The sequence below is a fragment of the Notothenia rossii genome (genome assembly GCF_949606895.1).
Source record: "Notothenia rossii genome assembly, chromosome: 4".
Classification (NCBI taxonomy): domain Eukaryota; kingdom Metazoa; phylum Chordata; class Actinopteri; order Perciformes; family Nototheniidae; genus Notothenia; species Notothenia rossii.
The window spans coordinates 54,992,059-55,009,583 of NC_136902.1; the positions used below are offsets into that span (position 1 = coordinate 54,992,059).

Sequence of the window (17,525 nt, forward strand, 5' to 3'; positions counted from 1 at the left end):
CTCCTCACAGACAGGGAGTCACATTGAACATTAGATGAAAGAAGCTAACCTCTCTCTCTCTGTCGTCTCAGGGATCAGGACTCAGACTCAGACGATGACTATGATGATGTGGATATGTAAGAAAACATAAACCCTGTGTATCTAAATACCACAGAGCATAAATATTGGTTCCAAAACTGCATACTGAATTCAAACTGATGTGTAATGTTCACATTCAAATATGATATGAAATGTGGAAATAGTAGGCAGATCTTTAATTGAGTTAAAGTGATAATACAGTTAAGAACTATAGTGTAGTAAGTACAAGTCCTGCATTTAATTCAATTCTTGCTAAAAAATATTGTAAAAAAGTACCAGCATAAAAACCACTCTTACCTGCAAAGTAAGTACAATTGTCAAATATTTGCAGAGGAGTAAAAAGTAAAATATTTCCCACCAAAAGGTTTATAAGCAGAAGTGTAAAAGCAACATTTGAAAACGTAAAATGTAATTATTTAAAAGTACCCTTGTGTATTTACAGTGCAGTAACATTTAAATATATTGCATTGAAAAATTCCCTCTGTCTTCTATCTTCCTCAGCCCTACGATGACACCTGGGTTAGTCTGAATAAACAGCCTCACACGTATATTCATATAGTGTATTTGTATAATGAACACACTGAGCAAGCTCTCTCTCTCACCAGCAGTTTCATAATGACAGCTAATGAGACTCCACCTCCACTTCCACCAAAGGTGATTATCAACCGATCCCTGAACCAATACATGACAAATGTTTGATATTACAGTGACGGGATGTGCATTTCAAGCCAAAATACTTTTTTTTAATGAGGTTATTGCCTGTAATAAAATAAAATAAATGTATGTGAAAGCAAAAACTTGAAATATAAAATATAGATAGTTCTTAATTGTTATTCATTCATTCCAGAAAGTTTAAGATTGTTGCATTACTGTTGTTTTATTAACAACAACTTGTAGAAAAAGTATTCAGAACTTGAAGTTAAAGTGCACATACCACAAGTTGGAAATATTCAAGTAAAAGTATAGTACTTCATTCAGCTTAAGTAAAAGCAAAATGCTCATTTTAACTCCTTTATATACTGTCGGGTAGTTTAATTTACAGCAATGCATCATATTTGATATAACCCTCATATGTGTGTACCATCACTGTTCTGTGAGAACCACGTATCTCTGAAATGTCAACTTTTCATACGTTTCTCAGCCCTGTTTTCAGCTTTGTGACAAAGCTATATATATATATATATATATATATATATATATATCTATTCTAAACATATAAAGGAACATTCCATCTTTTAGTTTATCACAAAGGTTCAAAATCAATACAACGAGAGACGTGGTTTTCCCTGATCGCTTCGTTATGGATAGCAGTTTATTCTGTGTGTGTGTGTGTGTGTGTGTGTGTGTGTGTGTGTGTGTGTGTGTGTGTGCGTGTGCGTGTGCGTGTGCGTTTGCGTGTGCGTGTGCGTGTGCGTGTGCGTGTATGTGTATGTGTATGTGTATGTGTATGTGTATGTGTATGTGTATGTGTATGTGTGTGTGTGTGTGTGTGTGTGTGTGTGTGTGTGTGTGTGTGTGTGTGTGTGTGTGTGTGTGTGTGTGTGTGTGTGTGTAGCCTAAAGCTCGCAGCAGCTCAGAGGAGAGCATGGCGGGGGAGGAGGAGCGGGGGAGGAAGCCCTGCTCTCTGTATCCCCCCACCCCTCTCATCAGGACCACCAGTGTGTCTCAGGTCCGACCCACACCCAGACCCCGGTCCTCCCGACACTCAGGTGGGTCACACCCCCTCACTCTAGATTGAGTGTGAAATATGATTCAAACTATATAAATGACCCATCAATAAAAAAAAAATCGATGGATGTCTATTTTCTTGTGTGTGTGTGTGTGTGTGTGTGTGTGTGTGTGTGTGTGTGTGTGTGTGTGTGTGTGTGTGTGTGTGTGTGTGTGTGTGTGTGTGTGTGTGTGTGTGTGTGTGTGTGTGTGTGTGTGTGTGTGTGTGTGTGTGTGTGTGTGTGTGTGTGTGTGTGTGTGTGTGTGTGTGTGTGTGTGTGTGTGTGTGTGTGTGTGTGTGTGTGTGTGTGTGTGTGTGTGTGTGTGTGTGTGTGTGTGTGTGCAATCCAGACCCTACGTCCTTCCCTGTCCAGTTGATGGACCCCCCAGCAGACTCCCCCCCTCCTGAGCTCCCCCCTAAAGGCATACGCAAATGGAGACCCCCCTCAAAGGTACGCCTGTCAATCTGAGGGCTGTAACTACACACATTGACTCATTACTCACCACAGAGTTAGGGTACTTGAGTTTGTCATTGCTCTTTAACTTTGACTGCACTACATTTCAGAGGCAATACTTTTGAATTGACCACAGTTACTGTACATGACAACTTTTGTTTCTTTACAAATTAATATTTCTGCACACAAAACAATCAAATAGCTTATCAAATATTTTTGTTATAAAATAGACAACAGTTTATATGAGCTGAAAACAGCTGAAACTATAAGAAGATTAATGAATATACAAATAATTAAAACAATAATGATGTTAATAACTGTAATGTGTAAGTTGAGGTTTGGACAAAGCAAATGTTGGGAAGATGTCACTTTGGGTTCTGCGTAACTGTGCTCTCACTATTTTTACTCTTATTACAAACACAACTATACAGATGAAATGTAATGCTTTCATCCCCAGGACCCCACTGAGTGCAGCAGCCCTGTCCTGAAGAAACCCCCGGTGAGTGTCTTTCCTTTCCACAAGTTTAATCTCCGCTGCTCCGGAGGGTTTGAGATGCGACTCATGTCACATGTGGTAAAAACACAATCCAAGATTCAAATCCAGCAGGCTCCACATTTATTACAAATATTTCCAGTCAAGCTTTTGAGCCTGAACAAAGAAGGTTGTAAAATATTTTTTTTTTCATATTTTCTAACATTAAACTCCAAATCTTTCAGTATTATATTAATTTGCTTTGAAATGACGATGTGTTTTCTTGCTTAGTTTGGAACTTCATTTACACAACCTTTTACTATATCTCATATCCTATAATAATCTACCGTAGTGTACAATATCATTTCAATATATACAAACAAACACTTCTTTATCATATCATACATTAGTCTGTTTTATACTGAAAACATGAGCTTCGCTGTTTCGACATTTACTGTATTCTCATTTTGTTTTACATATATTTTATATGTTTAGCATACTTGTTCTCTATGTATCTGTTCGTATTACTTTCCTTGTGCTGCAACAAGCATCCAGAGAAGCCTTTCTTTTGAGTTATGTTTGAGAAATGGAAACGTGTGTATCTATAAAAGAAAATATAATCATGAAGTCTTTTTTCAGTATTATGTGTTTAACTGAACTTGTCACTCATTTGTATAGGCCATACAACTGATCATAACTTCACTGATCTTTACCAAGCACTTCACTTTCTAACTGACAGTGTTTTTAAGAGCAGAAATATACATTCATCCATGTTCTGAGACTTTGTGTCAGGCCGTGAACCTGTTACACTGTGGACTAAATGAACCCTTAATTCTGCTCTCTCTCCAGGTCTACTTTAAAAAGATCTTCCACGGCTGCCCTCTCAAGATAAACTGCTCCACAACGTGGGAGAGCACGGCTGCCAAAGGAGGTATCCTCAGTCTGATTAATCAGAGTAAACCCTCTGTTCTCTCTTCTGATCTGACCTGTGTCTCCTTTTGTCCCTCCCTTAGACCAGCACCTGATCCTGGGGGCAGAGGAGGGGATCTACACCCTGAACCTGAGCAGCTCCGAGGCCACCATGGAGCTGGTAGGACCTTCAACATTTATAACACAGAGCTATACCACTGCCTAACTAACTGTGGACTCGGGTGTGGTGGACTGCATACATTTACTCAAGTACTGTTCCTAAGGTCACATGTAATGTACTGCACTTAGTATTTCAATACTACATCTCAGAGGTGAATATTGTACTCCACTACATATGTCTGACATTAGTTACTTTTCAGATTTCCATGTTTTCATTCCCTCCCTGTCCAGTGAAACCCAAGTATCTCCAGATGTGTTCATGGTGAATGTTCCTATTTTGTGTTGAGGAAATTCTCCCACTTCTTATACATTAAAAAGCCTTTTTAGATCAGCTCTAAAATGCATCTTCTCAAAGCCGAAGTTTCTGAGAAACCCAGGAAAAGTTGACTTTTGAGAGATATGTGGCAGATTACAGCTTACCCTAAACTTCTACCGCAACATACTGCAACAGTAATATAAATCCAATTACATTGTATATAAAGTAAAAACACTGACAGGGACCATTTTATGAACCATAATTACATCTCATTACAGTGTCTGCATACTTCTCCCATCACTGCTGAAAATCAGTCACACTAGTCTATCAGTGACAGAAAGCTTGAAATGATTGGAGGTCTTCTTCTTCTTCTCTTTCAGCTGTATCCAGGGAAGTGTACCTGGGTCTACACCATCAATAACGTCCTCATGTCTGTGTCAGGTAAACTGAATAAGAATTCAATCCTAATTTAGCTGTGTGTCTATGTTCACTCAGAATTTACAGAAAATATAACAGGACAGTTTAGTATTTTTAGTTTTTTATTTTAGTCGGCAGAATAACTTATTTTATTGAATTGAGTGGTTTGAGACAGTGAGACAGTGATCAAACTCTGGATACAAATATAGATATTCCCTAATTGATCATGTATGTGTTACTTTGTCCATCATATTATTCACTCAGAAGCCAAGTGACCTAATAATAATAATAATACACTTTATTTATATAGCACCTTTCAAAACATAGTAATAAAGTGCTTTAACATAGTAATGCACAGACAGCAGGTGCATTAAACAACAGCATATAAGCATAAGAACACAAAGTAAAACACATAGAAAATAATAAAACAAACAATAAGAATAAATAAAAAAATAAAAAAGGACTACAAATAAAATCACATAAAAGCAATTCTAAAAAGGTGAGATTTTAAAAGTGACTTAAACATGCAGACAGATACTGCAGCCCTGGTCTCCTCGGGAGTTCCAAAGTCCCTAGAGGGTCAGATAAGAACCTCTCAATGCCTTAAAAGTCAGCAATACAATAACAAATCAATTTTTCCTGCACATTTACATGGAATGATGACAAAGTCAGGGGGGTGTCCAGACTGATGTTAGTGATGATGTGTGTGTTTCTCTGTCTACCTGTATCCACCCTGTGATGGAATCGACTGCTCTGATTGGTTCCAGGTAAATCCTCTCAGCTCCACTCACACTCCCTAAAGGAGCTTTACGAACAGGCTCGCAGAGACCAGAGGATGGTTTCCCTGCCGACTCACAGACTGTTACCAAAGTAACACTCTTTACTTATTTTTTAATTCGAATATTTCTTTATTTTCTAAATAACACATTTGCTCACGCCAGTTCAAAGCTAAATTATTTTTGCATTTTTTTGTTTACAGGAAAATTGCAGTGACATGTAAAATACCTGATACTAAAGGCTGCAAGACCTGCGCAGTTGGTGAGAAAAAATACTGAAGTATTGCAACAAAAAAATGTCTGTGCAGAGAGAATGTGTGATGGACACATGGATACATTCAGGCTGCACGTAATTACCTTAATTTGAATAGTGTGTGTAGTGATGCAGTTGGACAGGATGCTCCCTTTATATGACTGTCAGCTCTTTTTGAAACCAAATTAGCTCAATCCTAGTTTGAGTATTGAAATTCAGTTTTTCTTGTTAAAGGTTGGTAGTCTTATTGAAAAAACAAATCAAGGGTGGATGAGCTCCTAGTGCCTGTTATAAAGTACATTGAATTGCTTTCATATAATAAATTCAACAATGTAATCGGGTTGTTCCAACAATTTTCTGGTCTCAATCTAAAGTGTTATTATTCCATTTTAGTCACATAGGAATGTGTGTTATTGTCCCAGACAGACTGTATTTTGTAGTAACTGACAAGTACCACAAGATGGGAGTAGCTACATACTGTGTGCAAAATCTGTGAAGGCGTTGAGGGAAATGCTACAGGGCTTTGGATTTGAAATATGAAGATACAGAAAATATTCTGTCTTAATGTAGTAAGAAAACATTTAAACAGGGCAATGAGGAGCAGATGAGAAAATAATAAAGCTTTATACTAACACATGACCAAATAAACTTTCAAATAGACATAAGGCCTGTTTCTGATATATGCCTCCAATAAAGGGCTAGCAATGCCCCTGTACACTGTGAGAGGACTAACTGCAGTGTGTGTCCTGCAGCAGGCAGCGTGGGGGGGTGTGTGTTCCTGTGCTGCGGCCTGGAGTCCAGTGTGGTGCTGCTGCAGTGGTACGAGCCCATGCACAAGTTCATGCTCATCAAGGTATGTTGATGAAAAAATAACGTTTCAAATGTCAAGAAGGCAGAAGCAAACCATCTTGTTTAAGTTAATCATTTTCATCAGTTACTTCTGTAGAACCCAAAAGAAGACAAAGGCTTTTATTTGAAAGAGGCCCCATTCTGCCTTTTGTAGTCTTCCCTTTCCTGTAGTGTGTTCTAGAGGTTTGTATGCATCTAAAATTTCTAAATGGTCTAAAGCAGTGGTTCTCAACTGGTGGGTCGCGGACCCGTTTCAAGTGGATCGCGGATGTGTGAGTGAAGAAAAAAATTCTAACGCTGTGCATGCAGTAGGCGTTGGACTGGAAGTACCGGAGACCAGTAGTCATGTTGTGATCATTTTCTCAATAAAACACCTTTGCTGATGTTTTTTCGAGTCTTCTGGCCAATCAGAATCAAGATTGTTGCCGGAAGCCCCCACGGAGAATAACTTTGCGGTATAACTATTCTTTATACATCCATGGGTTCAACTTCAGATAAAAATGAACAAATAATGAAATATGACCCCCGGTTTCATGATTGACAGGTCACAGAACAATGGGAGCTATCTAGACTTTCCCACAATGTAAAGTAATTCACACAGACTATCTCCTCTTTGCTCTTCTCTCTGTGTGGAGCAGCAAGTTCAGCTTCAGAACAAAGTGAAAAACAAACAATGGCATAAAATATTATTAATATGTCGGGTAGTAATATATTTATTTATTTTCTTCTCAGAGTGTACCATAATGCGTAGTTTATGTTAGTATTTCTAAAAATCGCCTGGGGGACAATCCCCCCAGACCCCCCTTCTGGGGTTGGGTTTTGAGCATGTGTGCCTTTTTATACAGTTCAGCTTTGATTCCATCATCTCATTAAACCTTTTTTAAAAGCATACTTTAGTTCTGTGAAGGGATATATGCACTATACTTCACTTTAATTAATATTGTATGCTGGAAAGCGTATATTACAGCACGATCTTTTGTTGAATAGATTTGAGTGCTTCAAAATGTTGGGTCGCGACCAAGTTATTGACCAAGTAAAAAGTGGGTCCCGAGGCCTGACCAGTTGAGAACCACTGGTCTAAAGGCTAAAAGCCCTGTGTTCCCTCCAGTAGGGGGGTGCTTCTTTTTTTAAATATTGAAGTTAAATGCATCAATCTGGTGGACTTTTAGAGCAAAATTAAGAGATCTCATCTCTCAACACCCATGTGAAACAGAACTGTAAACAGATGTTCTTTTTCTTTATGGATATTTTACTAATCACTCCCCTTTTAAACTGTATTCTTGTTTTACTGTCATATTGTATTTCATACCTGTTTTTCTTTTATTCTCTTGTTTTTTTATAACTATAATGATCATATAAACGTGTAGCCTCGGAAATAATTGTTTACATGAATCGTAACCAAACCGTTTGAGACCCACTGAGATAACTTAGACTAAAGTTAACTATCTAAACACTCAGAGAGTCCTTTACCTCACCTGAGTCTCTTAGTCTGACAGGAGAGGACTCTCCCTTCACCTTGTGCTCCTTATATCCATTAAAGTAGCTAGCTAGCACCAGATGCTAACAACAACGATCCCCGGTACCAGTACGCTCTCTCTCTCTCTCTCTCGCTCGCTGGCGCACGCACACAAAATGACTCGTGCCACACACACACAGAGCCGAGCTGGAATCAATCAAAAACAAGACTGGGCTCTGGTTTCAGACAGAGGGTGAAAAGAGGTGCAGCAGCACAGACAGTATGGGAAAAATAAAGAGCTTTTTGAGCATTAAAGCATGGAGACATGTCACAGTAGAGACACTAAATACTGATACACACCTGAACATCAGCAGGAGAGGACTCTTTAAAGTGGAGACATTACATACTGATATACGCCTGAACATCAGCAGGAGAGGACTCTTTAAAGTAGAGACACTACACACTGATATACACCTGAACATCAGCATGAGAGGACTCTTTAAAGTAGAGACACTACATACTGATATACACCTGAACATCAGCAGGAGAGGACTCTTTAAAGTAGAGACACTACATACTGATATACACCTGAACATCAGCAGGAGAGGACTCTTTAAAGTAGAGACACTACATACTGATATACACCTGAACATCAGCAGGAGAGCACTCTTTAAAATAGAGACACTACATACTGATATAGACCTGAACATCAGCGGGAGAGGACTCTTTAAAGTAGAGACACTACATACTGATATACACCTGAACATCAGCAGGAGAGGACTCTTTAAAGTAGAGACACTACATACTGATACACACCTGAACATCAGCAGGAGAGGACTCTTTAAAGTAGAGACACTACATACTGATATACACCTGAACATCAGCAGGAGAGGACTCTTTAAAGTGGAGACATTACATACTGATATACACCTGAACATCAGCAGGAGAGGACTCTTTAAAGTAGAGACACTACATACTGATATACACCTGAACATCAGCAGGAGAGGACTCTTTAAAGTAGAGACACCACATACTGATATACACCTGAACATCAGCAGGAGAGGACTCTTTAAAGTAGAGACATTACATACTGATATACACCTGAACATCAGCGGGAGAGGACTCTTTAAAGTAGAGACGCTACATACTGATAAACACCTGAACATCAGCGGGAGAGGACTCTTTAAAGTAGAGACGCTACATACTAATATACACTTGAACATCAGCAGGAGAGGACTCTTTAAAGTAGAGACACTACATACTGATATACACCTGAGCATCAGCAGGAGAGGACTCTTTAAAGTAGAGACACTACATACTGATATACACCTGAACATCAGCAAGAGAGGACTCTTTAAAGTAGAGACACTACATACTGATATACACCTGAACAACAGCGGGAGAGGACTCTTTAAAGTAGAGACGCTACACACTGATATACACCTGAACATCAGCGGGAGAGGACTCTTTAAAGTAGAGACACTACAGACTGATATACACCTGAACATCAGCAGGAGAGGACTCTTTAAAGTAGAGACACTACATACTGATATACACCTGAACATCAACAGGAGAGGACTCTTTAAAGTAGAGACACTACATACTGATATACACCTGAACATCAGCAGGAGAGGACTCTTTAAAGTAGAGACACTACATACTATTATACACCTGAACATCAGCAGGAGATGACTCTTTAAAGTAGAGACACTACATACTGATATACACCTGAACATCAGCAGGAGAGGACTCTTTAAAGTAGAGACACTACATACTGATATACACCTGAACATCAGCAGGAGAGGACTCTTTAAAGTAGAGACACTACATACTGTACTGATATACACCTGAAAAAGAGCAGAATACGGCCTCTTTAAGCCAGGTGTATTTTCACTCAGTGGTGGAAAGTAGTACATTTACTCAACCACAATTTGAGATACTTTACTGAGTATTAAGGTTTTCTGCCCCCCTATTCTTGCACTACATTACTTATTTTGAACCTTTTTAACACTAGATTCATCTGATAGCTTTAGTGACTTTTAAATGTATGATTTTGTAAACAAAACATGATTAGTATTTGGAATATGATCCATTGTTGCAGATTCAATTGCAGTCTAAGTCCTCATGATATCTCCTTTACATCTTGCCTTGAGCTCATGACGTTCTGCAACAAGGTCAATGAAAAGTGTTTAGGAAAAAACGTTATGATTTTGCCTTCTGAATTCGACATATGTTCATTTTAGCTGTATGGATTACCTTTTAACGTCCCCAGAAGTTGTGTATCCTGTAACAGGGTCAACATACAATGTGTTTTAATAACTGTATCACAATCTCAGCCTTTGTCTTCCTGTAAAGTGCATTAAAAAAATATGCTGAGGTATTTTAAAAGAGTCAACAGTAACTGTATAATATACTGTGATAAATGAACACCTGTGAATTCATTATGAAAATCCAATGATACAGTACGTGCAGGTTTATAGGAGTATTGTGTGCTGCCTTAGCTTATCTCTCAGTCTTTGATATTTATACTAGGCTGTTAACACAGACAGCAGCTAATAAAACCACTGTAGGCAGGGAAATAAAGCATTTAATGATCACGGTTACATTGGATAGTTTGCTTTACATAAAATGGTTTATGTTTTTGGGAACAGATGCTCAGTCAAACACTGTGCTGCTCAGAGATGCAGAGCCCTCGTAGAAAACATTTCATTTACTAACAGGAAACCCTTGACTTTCCTCTATCCCGCAGAATTTTGACTTCCCCCTGCCCAGCCCCCTGCGTGTGTTTGAGATGGTGACGGTGCCGCAGCAGGAGTACCCGCTGGTGTGTATCGGCATCTCTCGGGGGGCCAGCCCCCACCAGCCAGTCAATGTAGAATACATCAACCTCAACTCTAACACATCCTGGTTCACCAGCTCTGGCCTGGGTATGTCATATATTACAGTGAAACAAATGATATAAAGACTTTAGACAAGTAACAAAAAACACACCATGATCTGAATACCAGAGCACGGTCTGTCTGCTTTTAATGAATCCTTTAAATGTCTCTCTTTACCTCAATGTGTTAGCTACCCTTTCATTCTTTCATAATGTTCCAACAGATGGTCCTATTCTGGATGAAAATATAAATCTTCCTTCTATTATCATGTTTGTTTCCGCTTGTGTACTCTGTGTGTGTTCTTACAGAGAGACCTTGCCCAGATGTAGTCCAAGTGAACCAGTTGAACAGTAGCTCGCTGCTCGTCCTCTTAGCGAGTAAGTCACACATATTTTTCAGATACTAACGACACAAAATATCTCTTATAGTAGAGCATATCGAGGTGGTACTGGGTCAACTTTCTGCAGGAGCTTCTTGTTACTTTACTTTACCTTATATACTCATACTAACTGTTTTACTGTTTACACCTCCGTGTACATATATCTATTACTTATCATTACTCATAACAGTTATTACTGTACACCACAAATAAAATATATATTTAGTTTGACTTTATGCTCTATATATGTAATGTTTCACCCCTATATCTCAACTTCTGCACTTCTTTATGTCTTTGATTTAGATTTTTAGATAGTGATAGCTACTAAGTGTTGAGTATATGACAGCAATAACTTGGAACTTGTATAAATAATCAATAAGAATAAACATATAAAACATAATAATGAAATATAGACATTATTTATATCTTGATTATATAAAATACCAAAAATGTAATTTTCGTAGTGTTTTTTACAAAATAGGCCTATGTTGTGAAGACAATAAACAAGTTGAACATTTTTTTTCTTTGACAGGCAGACTTAACACTATTTTAGCTTCTCTTTCCCTCTGGGCTAATATTTAAAAGTACTTCCCCAATAGTTATACAACTGCAACAACACCCTGTGCTGCCCACATGATGAGAGAATGTAACTGCAAATTACATTCAGTCTATATCCCGCTCCTGTCTTTGCTATTCCCTCACGTGTCCCTCTCCTCCAGAGTCGGTACACATCGTGGGTCTGGAGGGGGAGCTGAAGAGCAGCAGGCCTCTGACACATGAGACCACCTTCACTCATGAAGTCCAGTCTATAGGTGAGACCTCACAGAGCAGGTTTCTACACTCACTCTAATACTCAAGTTCAAATTTGATTTTCTTGATACTCTTACTCAACTACATCTCAGAGGTAAATCCAGGGTCGTTTCTTCCTATAGGCGGACTACGCAGATGCATAGGGCCCCCGTGGCCACTAGGGAGTCCCCAAGCTGAAAGTATTTATTTATTTATTTTTATTCCTCCAAAAAACAAAAAAAGTATAATTCATACACACAAAGATGAACACAATTAGTAGAAGCGGGAGGGCTGAAGCATAGCTTATGGAAAGTAGCCCTCCCGTGCATCATCCTAATACAACATCGGCATTATTGCGTCAAAAACGTATAGAAATGAAGGAGTACAAAGAAATAAAGAAAACAGGAGAAAAAATGTAATAAAAGTTAGGGCAGGAAAACAATAAATGCATATATATATATAAGAAAACTAGATATAGGGTCATTTTCTACACATGTCAATAGCAGTTTCAACCATATTTTTTGGGAAATTAAAATACTATATATAAATATATACATATGTACACATGTACTTGGCACATTAATAATTATAATGACATATGCATATAATAATGTATGCATAATTGCATATAAACATTGTGAACACTTATTTTCAAGTGACTTTTTTTACATTCATATGTTCACGCTGTGGTTTGGAACTGCTTTTGAATGTTATTGGGCATTTTCTTATGGAAAAGCTGTACTATGTCAACACATTTTAATAGATTGATTTTTTTAAATATGGGAGTTGTGTGTTCATATTTACCAACTCCACAGACTATTCGTCATATTTTTTTTTGGGATGTTATTATTTTTTGTAGATTTGTTGAGTAAGTGTTTCTCCATATTTCGCAGCAGTAGTAAAGGTAAGGCAGAAATAGACTGTTATAAAGAGTATTTTTTCTTAAAGAATGTTCTTAGTATGATACAAAATACCTATTGTTTTTGACAGTTTAGTCTGTACATAATTGATATGGTGCTTCCAATTGAGTTTTTCGTCAACAAGCTGTCCTAAAAATGTACATGCACCAACTTTTTCTATCTCGGTATTGCATATCCGTATAATGCAGTCATTTCTACTCTCAGACTTTGTATTGAATAACATGTAATTTGTTTTGGCCACATTAAGGGATAATTTATTAACTGCAAACCAGTTACATAGTATTTCTAATTCTGCATTCACAATTTTAACAAGATCGCCAAGATTATGATGGGGGCAGAGAATTCAAAGTTCAGGTTCAGCCTCAATATATTTGGGGAGAATTAAAATGAGCCGTCTTTATTTGTAGACAGCCAAGCCCCCTCCTGTGTTCGGTGAAGCATTACATGCTTAAAAATCCAATGTAGGATATAAACACGACTAAACTGCAATGATAGCAAAGCTGTGGCTTGTGTTTTTGGGGTAATAAAGTCCAAATCATCGTTGGGCTGTCAGCCAATGAGTGACGTCTGAGGAAGATGAAACATGTAAATTAAACATTGTTGAGAAAATGCTGCATCTCTTGCATTTATTGACATATAATAGAGGAGCCTTATTGTTTACCTTTTTAATATCATTTTTTGTAATTTTCAATTGCTTGGTTTTCGTGAAATTAGCCTGTTTTCCTATTAAAGTGTAACATCTCCACACATCATCTTAAAGGCTTCGGAATCCCCCCATTGTAGTTAAAACTGTAAAAACTAGGGCCCCCAAACAGCATCTTGCACAGGGTCCCCAAAAAGCTAGAAACGGCCTGGGTAAATCATTTACTTTTTACTCCACTGAGCTGTAAAATACATCGTCATGAAGCTGAAAACAGGGCTGTGGACATATGGCAAAGTACATGACATATGATGATCTTAAGGAATATGATGCATTGCTGTAGATTGATCTGTCCAGGATAGGTGTTGAATGCAGGACTTTCACTTCAGTAAAGGACCTAAATACTTCTTCCACCACTGCTGTCCAGTGATGCCTAACCTAACCTGTCTGTCTGCTGTCTGTCTCTCAGTGTATTTTGAGGACACTCTGCTGGCAGTGTGGCGTCACGGCTGGCAGAGGAGAGGACAGGGTTTCACTGAGGTGCTAGAGGAGACCACGGACCCCAGGAAGACCTACAGACTGGTGCAGTCAGACAGGTACAGCAGGACTTTACTCAGGGGTATGTTTGATTAGATTTGTAGTTCCTGCAGTGTGGGCTCCTTTGTTATTCGGTTGTATGGCCTTTTTTTGCTACGCCTAGGCGCCTACTAATCAGCTGGGCTGCAGTTTATTACAAACAACTGAAAAATGTCACTTAACACAGCAGGTATAATGTGAATCATGCTCGCACTCCTAGATTAGCATGCTAACATTGCTAGACTGCTGTTGGAGAAAGTAACAACAAATATTTAACCTTAGATGTCATTTTGATAGTACTCGTGAGTATTTCCATTAATACGGCAATTCATTGCAGAGGCAAATATTGTGCTTTTAAACCTCTACATTTATGTACAGTGGGGCAAAAAAGTATTAGTAGTAAAGTAGTAAAAAGTTTAGTCAGCCACCAATTGTGCAAGTTCTCCCACTTAAAAAGATGAGAAAGGCCTGTAACTTTCATCCTAGGTACACTTCAACTATGAGAGACAAAATGAGAAAAAAAATCCAGAAAATCACATTGTCTGATTTTTAAAGAATTTATTTGCAAATTATGGTGGAAAATAAGTATTTGGTCAATAACAAAAATTCATCTCAATACTTTGTTATATACCCTTTGTTGGCAATGACAGAGGTCAAACGTTTTCTGTAAGTCTTCACAAGGTTTTCACACACTGTTGCTGGTATTGTGGCCCATTCCTCCATGCAGATCTCCTCTAGAGCAGTGATGTTTTGGGGCTGTTGCTGGGCAACACAGACTTTGAACTCCCTCCAAAGATTTTCTATGGGGTTGAGATCTGGAAACTGGCTAGGCCACTCCAGGACCTTGAAATGCTTCTTACGAAGCCACTCCTTTGTTGCCCTGGCGGTGTGTTTGGGATCATTGTCATGCTGAAAGACCCAGCCACGTTTCATCTTCAATGCCCTTTGCTGATGGAAGGAGGTTGCCATTCAAAATCTCACGATACAAACTTCAGACGGGCCTGGACATGTACTGGCTTAAGCAGGGGGACACGTCTGGCACTGTAGGATTTGAGTCCCTGGCGGCGTAGTGTGTTACTGATGGTAGCCTTTGTTACTTTGGTCCCAGCTCTCTGCAGGTCATTGACTAGGTCCCCCCGTGTGGTTCTGGGATTTTTGCTCACCGTTCTTGTGATCATTTTGACCCCACTGGGTGAGATCTTGCGTGGAGCCCCAGATCGAGGGAGATTATCAGTGGTCTTGTATGTCTTCCATTTTCTAATAATTGCTCCCACAGTTGATTTCTTCACACCAAGCTGCTTACCTACAGTATTGCAGATTCAGTCTTCCCAGCCTGGTGCAGGTCTACAATTTTGTTTCTGGTGTCCTTTGACAGCTCTTTGGTCTTGGCCATAGTGGAGTTTAGAGTGTGACTGTTTGAGGTTGTGGACAGGTCTCTTTTATGCTGATAACGAGTTCAAACAGGTTCCATTAATACAGTTAACAAGTGGAGGACAGAGGAGGCTCTTAAAGAAGAAGTTACAGGTCTGTGAGAGCAGAAATCTTGTTTGTTTGTAGGTGACCAAATACTTATTTTCCACCATAATTTGCAAATAAATTCTTTAAAAATCAGACAATGTGATTTTCTGGATTTTTTTCTCATTTTGTCTCTCATAGTTGAGGTATACCTAGGATGACAATTACAGGCCTCTCTCATCTTTTTAAGTGGGAGAACTTGCACAATTGGTGGCTGACTAAATACTGTTTTGCCCCACTGTATGTATAAGTCACTTTGCATACTCATAGCTGAGTAGAATTCATGCATAAAAAGAAAAAAAAGAAGAAAACAAATGTGTACAAAATGTCATGGGCATTAATTTAATATATATTTTAGTCTGGACAAAGTGATGGACTGACTGATATCTGAATATTAGGATGTAATCTAGATTTGCATCATGCACAGAAACATGTATGTGACTTTATCCTTTCATATAAAAATAGGATTTTAAAGAGTTTATGCAGATTTATACTAAATTCCTCTGACCTCCCTGACCTCCAAACCTGCAGGATGGTCGTCTTGGAGACGCGTCAGATCGATGACCAGACGGGGATGTCCAACCTGTACGTCCTGGAAATAGCGGAAAACTACGTCATGCTGCCCTGACTCTCCGTCTGCCGGCGAAGGGCATCATGGGAGACTCCAGATTATGTGAATGTCTCCGCAGGACTCTGATTTGTCATCAGTGACTTTGATGAGCATGGATGTCACAGTGTTTTAATTTCTAATGAGAGGAGAGGAGAGAAGTCAGAAAGAAATGATTGCATGATGTTGCAAGGGTAAGCCAACCCTTACTTAGGCTGATTTCAATATGTGAGATACAGAATTGAGAAAGCTGAGGAAAATAAATGAACAGTGAAGGAAGGTCCTCCAACACTACAGAGGGAGTTCTACTTTCTTCTTCTGCTGCAGCCGCCCGCAGGGACTGAGATACAAAGAGGAACTCACACAGGAATAAAGGACTGGAAGGGTTCATTATGTGATGTATAACCTGAGTTTGTGTGTCAGTGTCTGATCCATAAAACACACTTCTTACTGCCGTTACTTTGTAATAAAAATGAATTAACTTAAGATGAGGTGAACTGTACTGATCTCAGAGCAAAACACAGAAAATAAGGTCCCATTAATGGCAAAGTGTTTATTCCCTTTGTAAGCTGAAAACAGATAACTGTTAGGGGCCGGTGACATCACAGGGTGGAGCGAATAGTCAAATTAACTATTTAATGGTACATAAAAGTGGCATATTTAATGATTTGTCAACCATATTGAGTAATGGGAGGCATATTACGATTGTAATCAGCTTTGGAGAAACAAAATATATTTTGTTTTTTGGGAGGGCAAAATATTAACAAAATAAAAAATGTTGCTGTTAAATATTTAAACAAAATTAGATAACTTGGGAGGAATCACTTTCACTGCTTTGTTGTATCTCAGGAAGGGGTATCTTAAAAAAGGAAGAGCTTTCGGGGGTTTGTCACATCTGTGTTGCTTCCTATGTCAACCCACTTAATGTGTGTGCATGTGCTGCTAAGGGACAAAGAGGTAGTTTCAATTATTCTATTGTTTTGTTCCATAATAAATTAATAATAAATCATTTTCACACATTTTGAAAATGTAGCCTTCCGAAGACACAAAGGCTTTATGGGCTAGTGTGACTCACTAAATATATGTCCATGTTATGCCAGTCTTCTCTATAGCCTGAGCTGCTTCTACGCTGCCTTTTTTAAGTTGGTCCTGTTTGGTGCCACTTTGAGGTTAATTGGCGGATAGATGAAGCAGCTGTGCGGGCCGTAGGATGCTTGCTTGGTAGCACATGTCTTCCGAGTCACTTCCTTCAGAAGCTAGGCAAGAATCCTTCCTGGCATTCGGAAAATGAAGAGTGGAACAGGCTAGCAAGTGTGCAGGTGTGCGTCATATGAGAGGCCCGCCTTACATTTTCCTCCACAGATTTGGGGAAATTGGTCCGTGCGCAAAGCATTGTGGGGATTTGAAGGACA

At 38.9% G+C, this 17,525-nt stretch overlaps 1 protein-coding gene across 3 annotated transcripts in view; it reads left to right on the plus strand.

Moving 5' to 3' along the window:
• The window catches only part of map4k1 (mitogen-activated protein kinase kinase kinase kinase 1), a 64,823-nt gene extending 48,224 nt beyond the window's left edge, over nucleotides 1-16,599 (plus strand). Inside the window, exons 16-32 of one of the 3 annotated variants that reach the window (XM_079677901.1) lie at nucleotides 72-116; nucleotides 580-597; nucleotides 684-732; nucleotides 1,634-1,787; nucleotides 2,137-2,237; nucleotides 2,698-2,739; nucleotides 3,562-3,643; nucleotides 3,726-3,802; nucleotides 4,438-4,498; nucleotides 5,242-5,344; nucleotides 5,454-5,512; nucleotides 6,256-6,356; nucleotides 10,558-10,735; nucleotides 10,996-11,064; nucleotides 11,786-11,878; nucleotides 13,885-14,011; nucleotides 16,038-16,599. In XM_079677901.1, coding sequence (XP_079534027.1) covers nucleotides 72-116; nucleotides 580-597; nucleotides 684-732; nucleotides 1,634-1,787; nucleotides 2,137-2,237; nucleotides 2,698-2,739; nucleotides 3,562-3,643; nucleotides 3,726-3,802; nucleotides 4,438-4,498; nucleotides 5,242-5,344; nucleotides 5,454-5,512; nucleotides 6,256-6,356; nucleotides 10,558-10,735; nucleotides 10,996-11,064; nucleotides 11,786-11,878; nucleotides 13,885-14,011; nucleotides 16,038-16,134 — 1,456 coding nt within the window. In that variant the 3' untranslated portion in view covers nucleotides 16,135-16,599. The remainder of the gene's footprint in view (nucleotides 1-71; nucleotides 117-579; nucleotides 598-683; nucleotides 733-1,633; nucleotides 1,788-2,136; nucleotides 2,238-2,697; nucleotides 2,740-3,561; nucleotides 3,644-3,725; nucleotides 3,803-4,437; nucleotides 4,499-5,241; nucleotides 5,345-5,453; nucleotides 5,513-6,255; nucleotides 6,357-10,557; nucleotides 10,736-10,995; nucleotides 11,065-11,785; nucleotides 11,879-13,884; nucleotides 14,012-16,037) is intronic. The other 2 variants (XM_079677903.1, XM_079677902.1) reach the window with 2 other exon arrangements.
• The last annotated feature ends 926 nt before the right edge of the window (nucleotides 16,600-17,525 follow it).